The sequence below is a fragment of the Colossoma macropomum genome, unplaced genomic scaffold (genome assembly GCF_904425465.1).
Source record: "Colossoma macropomum unplaced genomic scaffold, Colossoma_macropomum, whole genome shotgun sequence".
Taxonomy (NCBI): domain Eukaryota; kingdom Metazoa; phylum Chordata; class Actinopteri; order Characiformes; family Serrasalmidae; genus Colossoma; species Colossoma macropomum.
In genome coordinates this window covers 31,394,984-31,403,626 of record NW_023494785.1, presented here as the reverse complement: position 1 = coordinate 31,403,626, position 8,643 = coordinate 31,394,984, and the positions used below count along the sequence as shown (strand labels likewise).

Here is an 8,643-nt window from a genome sequence, read left to right as displayed (position 1 = left end):
TGGGTGCTAAACTGCCCTGCTTGCAGTCCAGACCTGTCACCGTGAAAACATTTGGTACATTATGAAAATGAAAAATACGACAAAGGAGACCCTGAACTGTTGAGCAGCTGAAATCCTATATTAAACAAGAATGGGAAAACATTTCACTTTCAAAAGTGCATTGGTCTCTTCAGACCAATTCTTGTCTTCATCCAATTCAAAATGAGCATATACTTTTCAAGAAACAATAACATTTCAATAATAACATTTACAATAACATTTGACATCTAGTTAATTTTGCTTGAGTTCTCCTTCTAAACATTCTCAGGACAACTGCAAACATTACAGTGTCCTGTCGGTGTATTCTGCCCTTAAAAAGTCTTAGGTACTTTTATAATGATGAATGCGCACTTCCAGGCGCTGCTTTTTACCCCATCGAAAAAGTACAGACTTCAGCACCAACGTTATCATATAAACTGAATTATAAATTTTGTCAATTTTATTAATTATAAAACGCTTGCAATATATACACACCAGAGCGTAATATACAGGGTGATATTTAGTGGCTTTATATTTCTAATTTCACCCCTCCTCGTAGTGTGCTGTGTTGTGCTGCCGTCATATTTCTCGCCTTTATTCTGTGTCTCCGGTTGGTGGCGCTGCAGTTTTTTTCCCCCAGAAAATTCTCCGGCATCACAACATCCGGCGCGCCGGTTGCTGATGTGCCGCGCAGCAGCGGAGAGAAACGGGGCGAAATGAGTCGTTTAAATCAGTTAGAAAAAACCGTTTAACATTTAAACCAGTTCACTTTACATCTAAAATAGTTTAGCACTTAACTTTAAATTATCCGGCTTTAGTCCCGTCACCAAACCGCAGTCTTGCGTTCACGGTGTGAGGAGTTTCAGCTCTCAGTCTGAGGATCTCAGACATGTTTGAATTCATTGCAGTTTGTCTTCTGGCCTAAAACACTAAAATGGGTTTGTTTCTGTGAGGAGTCGCATTTCCTGTCTGGACTTCTCTCCGTAAACCTTCAGCTACAGAAAGTCCCCACAATGAACCGAAAGAAAGACAAAGGCTTCGAGAGTCCGCGACCTTACAAACTATAAGTATCAAAATAACCCGAGCCTGGAGTTGTTCTTTATTGTTCTCCAGTCAGCTTCTTCTTCGAATTTTCCGTTCCATCTTAAATGGTGCAGCAGACTCCGCCGCCAGAATGTAACCGCTGCTCTATTTAAGGTGGAACTGGAAAATTCGAACAAGGAGCTGGCTAAAATAACACTGTTTTCATATCTTATACATTTGAAAACCGTTAACCGTCGTGTGTTTAACTATGTCGTCTGTTCCCTAACACAACCCACCAGGTGGTCTGCATCAACAACATCAACTTTCAGAGGAAGTCCGTTATTGTAAGTGTTTTTCCTCATAATCACTGTTTCCCGTACGAGTGCCAACACTTCTACACTCACTGGGTACTGAATTTATAAGCAGCAGTTTGGAAACTGTAGCTCATCTGTTGTTGTGTCATCTTCTACCCTGTTTGTCATTAGTCAGTTGACCAGATGTTATTTAGGTGGTGGATCATTCTCAGCACAGCAGGTACACTGACGTGGTGTGTGATGTTGGTATAAGTGTACAGCAGTGTTGCTGGAGTTTTTACATATGGGAGTGTCACAGCTAGGTTGAGAGTGGACCGCCACCCATAATTGTCCAGCCAAGATAATCTCTGTGGTCAAAAACTGACCACTGATGAAGGTCTAGGGGTGTTTCCCAGCCCTGGTCCTGGAGGCACACTGCTCTGCACATTTTAGTGTTTTGCCTGCTTTAACACAGCTGATCCAACTAATCCGCTCATTAACAACCCCTTGCTGAGTTGCAGTAAAACAGGGAAAAATGTGCAGGGCACCGTGCCTTCAGGACCAGAGTTGGGAAACACTAGAGCAGTGGTCACCAACCCTGGTATTGGAGATCTACCATCCTGCAGAGTCTCATTCCGACCACAGTCTGTCACTCCTGCTCCAGATAATAAAGTTCTATAGAAGTCCATGATTGGCTGGATTAGGTGCATTAGTGTTAGGTAAGGGCTGCGTGGGTGGGTCACAGCATGTTCAGTTAGTCTCTGCAGAAAGTATATATACATATCGTCGCTGTCCAAAGAAAACAAGTAACTCCAAAATAGTAACTTTAAAAGAGAAGGCAAAAACCCTCTTATGTTAATGTAAAGAGATTTTATTCCAAGTGATTTTGGAGCATTTTTATTGGTCCATTCATCATAAAACATTTTAACACAATGTAAAGGATAGCGTTTGTGTTAAAATGATGCAGAAAAATAAAAATGGAGATACATGGTTTTCTTTGGATGGCGACGATGTATATATCTCTAGGAGGAGGGTTGGTGACCACTAGTGTAGAGGATGGTGTCGTCGTGTATCAACAGATGGACTACAGTCTCACTGTACACTACCATGAAGGTCTAATAAAGTGCATGGGTAGTGTAGACTGAATGTTTTAACAGTGCCTGGTAACTAAAATACTTTTCTTCAAAATAATGTTGTTACATATTTATGACAAAACTGTCACATTTTTAGGTGAGTATTGTTTCCCAGGCTGACTCTCAGTGTAATGTTTGTGTTGTGGTAATGGAAAGCACTGTCTTTAGTTAATACATGCTGTTATGTTTGTTTGGACCAGGGTTTTGTGGAGCTCACCATCTTTCCCACTGTGGTGAACCTTAACCGCATCAAACTCAACAGCAAGCAGTGCAGGATTTACAGAGTTCGAGTGAATGACTTGGAGGCACCTTTCATTTACAATGATCCCACACTGGAGGTCTGCCACCATGAGTCCAAGCAGTGAGTAATGAATCTACAAACTTCCATAGCCACATCTTACAGTTATTTGTTTATCATCTTGCACTTGCAGTCTTACATATTAGCTTTTGCAGCTACTCTAGCAGTGTGTTGGTCAGGAATGATTCTAGTCAATGTAATATTTGTAATATGACTAATGTTTATGTTCCTGCATTCAGGATCCAGTACATTCATTTCTCTTTGTACGTGTTTGTTGCAGGCGGAACCTGAACTATTTCTCCAGCGCCTATGCTGCAGCAGTCAGTGCTGTGGACCCGGACGCTGGAAATGGAGAGCTGTCCATTAAAGTCCCTTCAGAGCTCTGGAAGCAGGGGGATGGTAAGCCTGACATTGCCTTTGTATGACAGATTTTTCCATGGCAGTCACTGAGCAGTTTGGTTTGAAGTAAGTCCCCCAGGTGCACAATAGTGAGATATTGTCAGGAGGGATAGGACTCATGATGACTTCATGATCACATCCACATTCTCCAACTGCTGAAATTACACCTTTTTATTACTGTTAGCAAGTTCTGGGATTCCTGCATGCTTACTGTATAACCTGCTTGTGCAGAGATGAAAGTGCTGAAGGTGTATATTGAGTTTTCCCTGGACCAGCCGAAGGGAGGGCTCCATTTCGTCGTACCTGATGTGGAGGGCAGCATGGCAGAGAGAGGAGCTCACGTTTTCTCCTTTGGATACCAGAATTCCACCCGGTAAGCCCTGCATCAAGCAGGAGTATTCAGTTCCTGTCCTGGATGGTTGGTGTCCAGCACAGTTTGGAGATTTCCCTTCTCAGATACACCCAGTGAAACCTGGTAACTACCTGCTGGGTTGAGTCAGGTGTGTTTGAGAAGGAAAATCACCAAACTGTGGTGGGCTAAGCCCCTCCAGGACCAGACCTGGACACCTCTGGCATAATGCCATTGTGCCAAATACTATTACGTTAAACCTGCACAGGAGTCAGAAGTGAACAGAAGTGCCCGATGTGAACTTGTAATGCAAATGACAGGGATAACTGGGAGAAATGTTAGGGTGCCTGTGGGTAGGAATGTAGACATATTAGGGTGGGATCAAACTGAGGGTCAGATTTCTAAACCAATCCAATGCCTCTTGAAGGTGATGCTTTAGAAAGGGCGCAATAATGCACATGTTGTTTAACAAGCAACAAAACTAGCCCATACTTTATGTGTGTGTGGAGAACACATTGTTTGCAGCAAAAAATAAAAATTACCACTTGTGTATTGAAAAACAGGTCTGGCTGTAGCTTGTTTTGCTTGTGGTATTTTTTCAGTAGTTAAAGAACACTGACCAATTTGAAACTGTGTGCTTCATTACAGAGAGAACATATGTAGTCCTGTTTAATTTATTAAGTATGTGAAACATTGTATTCATAGTTTCTGATAGTATTTGAAATGTGGTACTGGGCTTTTATTCTGTTCCAACGTATTAAACTTCAGAAAAACAAAATATCGTGATGCATATTATATATCATAAAAAATTGTCATGCTTTGTGACATTCTATTTTAGCCATATCGCCCATTTTTATCTCCAGAAGTGTATTTGAATTACGAAATCAACATTTGGCTCTGCGAGACTGCACAGGAGTTAGACTTTTTTCCATGTGACCAGGTACATTTATAGGTGTCATAAGGGTTCACTGTTGAACCAAAAATGTAAGTTTGAACTAATTGTTTTTTGAAAAAACTATTGGGGATTTCCGAGGCTGAAGTCATATGTAGCGTATTTCTGTAGAAAACTTTATAGACAATAACATTTCCCAAAGCCCTCAACTTTTTGTGTATGTGTGATTTCCCAAGGTTCTGGTTCCCCTGTGTGGATTCATACTCTGAGCTGTGCACATGGAAGCTGGAGTTCACTGTGGATGCCTCCATGGTGGCAGTGTCTTGTGGAGACTTGGTCGAGACCATCTACACTCACGACATGCGCAAGAAGACCTACCACTACATGCTGGCCATCCCCACAGCTGCACCCAACATCTCTCTGGCTGTAGGACCCTTTGAGATCCTCGTGGACCCCTACATGCATGAGGTTTGGCATTTCTGTGTGTTTCTGGACATTACCTTACTTTATCAGGAGATACTAGAGAGGGAGTAACTGAGGAAAATAAAATTGGAAGCACATTTATACATTTTATTTTATATTAGCCACTAGGTGGCAATGTACAACATCCATGTTGCTATGGATCAGTGGTTCTCAGAGAGATCCTCAGGGTCTCCCAGATGGTCCACACTTTTGCTCCATCCCAGCTCACAACACAATGGGATAGAGCACGATTCAGAGGGCTGCGATGTGATTATAAAACGATTATCGATGTATCTTGATGCATCTTTCTTTTTTCCATGCAGGGTTTCTATTTGCTCACTGTGTGAGGACTTGGTAGTTTTAAAGCAAAGTATTTGTAATGATCCATAATGAATTTACTTCCAATATCTTTTATTAATAAATCAAATGGAAGTGATGTGGCAAGTGAACTGGAAGGCTCTCATTCACTGCTCTTGTTTGGAGCACGTGAGACGCAGGCTGCCAGTGGGGTCGGGGGGGTCGCTGTGTCAGTAAAATATCTTTGAGACAGGGTGCTGTATCTCAGCTCCAAAGTGTGCAACATAGCACAAAAGCCCTGATTCTCAATGACTGAGTATGGAGGCAAATCATTGGCAATGAAAGTTGCAATAGAGTTTGTAATTCGCTTCCAATTTGGGTGGAAGCTTTGACATCGCTTGCTCGATGGTCCTCTGGTTGGCAGCAAGTACAACCAGACGGAAAATGGGTGGAAACCTGTAATATGGTTTCTCATGTTTGTCGTTTCCAAAATATTTTAGTTTAGTGTGACACAACTTGCATATAGTGTGGCTCTTATCCAGGTCCTTTTTCCCCCTTCAGCTTCATTGAAGCCAAAGTGCTTCCATACGCTAACTCAGGGGTCGGCAACATATGCCTCTTTTACTGTCCTGATAAAAAAAAAAAAATCCTCATTTGCAGCAAAATAAAGCTGTACTGGTCGTCCTAACACTGTTTTAACAAAAATGTTCTTAAACGCGGCTGATTTACCGCCCTATAACCCTGAAGGTCGGCGTGCAGACTGCAAAGCCAGCTTCTCTTTCGAATTGTCCCGTTCCGCCTTAAATGGTGTCGCATTTACATTCTGGCGCCTCAGGCAGAATTTAAGGTGGAATGGGAAAATTCGAACAAGAAGCTGGAGAATGAGAAACTGATCTACTTTTGAAGAAAAGTTTTCTGGCGGAGATGGGAGGAAAGCGGCTATAGCTAAAGCTTAAAGCAGAGCAAAGTAAGTCTGCGTTTTTGTTTATATTTTTAGCCTAAACTAGGACATCAGCACATACTGAGACATACTGGACATTAAATGTTGTGGCTCCCAAGGTGGTTTGATATTTGTTGAAAGGACAAAATGGCTCTTCTTAACATTTGTGTTGCGACTCCTGACCTAACCTAGCTGTTAATGCAGAGGGTGCCGGTCGGATTTCTTGCACATCCAGTTGTGTTTTTGTTATGTGCCCTACAGAGTGTCCGGGCGCTGCACTTCCACACTTCCAAGTTCCGCCTTTTCCGTTCCGTCAACATTATGTTATAAATTAAATATTTAGAAAATCGATTTTTGACATTTGTGAATCGATTCAGAATCGTCCATGTCTGCATCGCGATGCGTCTAAAAATCGCTTCCCTAGCAAGTCAACTGAACAAATTGTCTGTTTATTTCCAAACATTTTCTTAATGTTGACATGTTACACACATAATGATTGTCTATGCTAGTATTTCTTCCTGCTCATTACAACCCACAACACCACATTGTTTTAAGTATTCCTTGATTTAGCACGCCTGATCCAGCTCATCAGCTGAGTGTGGACCTCTTCATGAGCTGGATCAGGTACGTTGGGGCAAGGAACAGTGAAAATGTGCAGGGCTGTGGGTCACCAGGAGCAGGATTAAGAAACTGGTCTATGCTAAAATGTAATATAGCATGTGTTGCTTAACTCCAGCTAATGTGTTTTTTCCTCAGGTGACCCATTTCTGCCTGCCCCAGCTGCTGCCCCTGCTGAAGCATTCCATGTCCTTCCTGCACGAGATCTTTGAGTTCTATGAGGAGATTCTCACATGCCGCTACCCCTACTCCTGCTTTAAGACTGTCTTTATTGATGAGGCCTATGTGCAGGTGTCCTCCTACGCGTCCATGAGTATCTTCAGGTGAGCTGGTTAAATTTTGCCTGCTCAGTTCATTAGGTGGTTGATGAATGGAGACATTCTTTTTTTTTTTCATTTTTGTAGCATTTTAGCAGTGTGTCAATATCATTTTACGTGTGTTTCGGCAACAGTGTTTGCAGTACTTATTAAAAAAAAATGGGTACATCTGGTTGAATTTTTTGTTTTTTAATTGTAATTGTAAAGGCAGACTTTTGATCCAAAGGCTTAGGCTTAAATTCTTGAAATGTTGTTTTTTTTTTAATTTAGAAAAGCAGGTGCTGCAATGTTGTATGCAGAATTACAGCTTTCCAGGACCTGATTGGATATGCAGTCATATGCAAAAGTTTGAGCACCTCAATCAAATTACATGGTTTGGTGTTTTTCTAAGTGCAAATAAGTTAACACATCCTCTACAGAATGTACACTTCTGCACATTTTAGTGCACAGTTACTATTTATTTACTGGATTTGACGTATTGTGGGGGGAAAAAGGGACATAAAATGTGGCTGGTGCAAAAGCTGTGGAACATTTAATGTTTAATTTTTTTCCAATATGGTGAGTCACACAATGTATGTTGAGGGGTTTGGAGACCTCTCTGGAGGAGCTGTGTAATTGCACACAGCGTGCGAAATAGCATTTTGTTTGTGCTTCAGTTCCCCTTCACTGAGCGGATGAATCTGATGATTGTGTGTGTGTTTTGAAAGAGTATTTAAAAAGAACTCAGTCAAAACCTGGTGAAGGACGTGTGATCTGATGATGTTAGTGAATGATTTACTTTTCTCTTCATCCGTATAATGTAGATTTTGCATGTGTGTGTGTGTGCGCGGTTCTTCTATTTCAGTACAAACCTGCTCCACAGCGGAATGATCATAGACCAGACCCCCTTGACGCGGCGGTGCCTGGCTCAGGCCTTGGCCCAGCAGTTCTTCGGCTGCTTCATCTCACGAATGTCTTGGTGAGTGCACTAACGGCAGTGCCCACACAATTGCACTTGTCTGTATTCTTTTGGAAAAATTGTTTATTTGTTTATTTGCTTACTTGGTCAGTGCCTGTGTTTTTGATTTTCGAGCTTAGCTCTGGCAGTTCTTGCCCCACTTGTCACGTTTTAAGGCCCAATTATAAACAACCATTTCACTGTCAGTCTTAACAGAGTGCTCTGTCTTTTTCCTCTCTCTTTTTTTCACTCTTAGCCTAATTTGCCCTCTTCCAAGGAAATGTGCAAGACTTGCTGGCGTTTTGTGTGGGTGTGGGTGTATGTGTGTCTTTGGGGGCTTTGACACCATTTTGGAATGAACCTTCAAGATGTTGAAATTTCATATGAGTTGTCCAAAGTTTTGATCTGTACGTACAATGTGCCCTCTTGTGTGTGCTAAGTGCGTAAAACCCAAATCAGATGTGGGGGCTTAAGTACTCCTTATTATTTCTTTATTTGGGCTTGTATGTGCCCAATTGGAAAACTGAATATGCTTTGATATCGAGAACAGTTGCCTGCATGTAGTTAATTGTGCGGTTTAATGTTGTTCAACCCTGTAATTGAAGACAGCCCGCCAAGAGATTCAGCTCTGGCTTCTGCACAGGAAGACAGGAGAAGTTTCATGTTC

The 8,643-nt window shown here is 41.9% G+C and overlaps 1 protein-coding gene across 2 annotated transcripts in view; it reads left to right on the top strand.

Annotated features, from left to right (window-relative positions):
* Positions 1-677: 677 nt before the first annotated feature.
* The window catches only part of taf2 (TAF2 RNA polymerase II, TATA box binding protein (TBP)-associated factor), a 29,035-nt gene continuing 21,069 nt past the window's right edge, over positions 678-8,643 (top strand). For both annotated transcript variants that reach the window (XM_036590535.1, XM_036590542.1), the window contains exons 1-8: positions 678-1,081; positions 1,331-1,385; positions 2,668-2,828; positions 3,046-3,164; positions 3,396-3,537; positions 4,642-4,873; positions 6,861-7,045; positions 7,884-7,997. In XM_036590535.1, the coding sequence (XP_036446428.1) occupies positions 1,032-1,081; positions 1,331-1,385; positions 2,668-2,828; positions 3,046-3,164; positions 3,396-3,537; positions 4,642-4,873; positions 6,861-7,045; positions 7,884-7,997 (1,058 nt within the window). In that variant the 5' untranslated portion in view covers positions 678-1,031. The remainder of the gene's footprint in view (positions 1,082-1,330; positions 1,386-2,667; positions 2,829-3,045; positions 3,165-3,395; positions 3,538-4,641; positions 4,874-6,860; positions 7,046-7,883; positions 7,998-8,643) is intronic.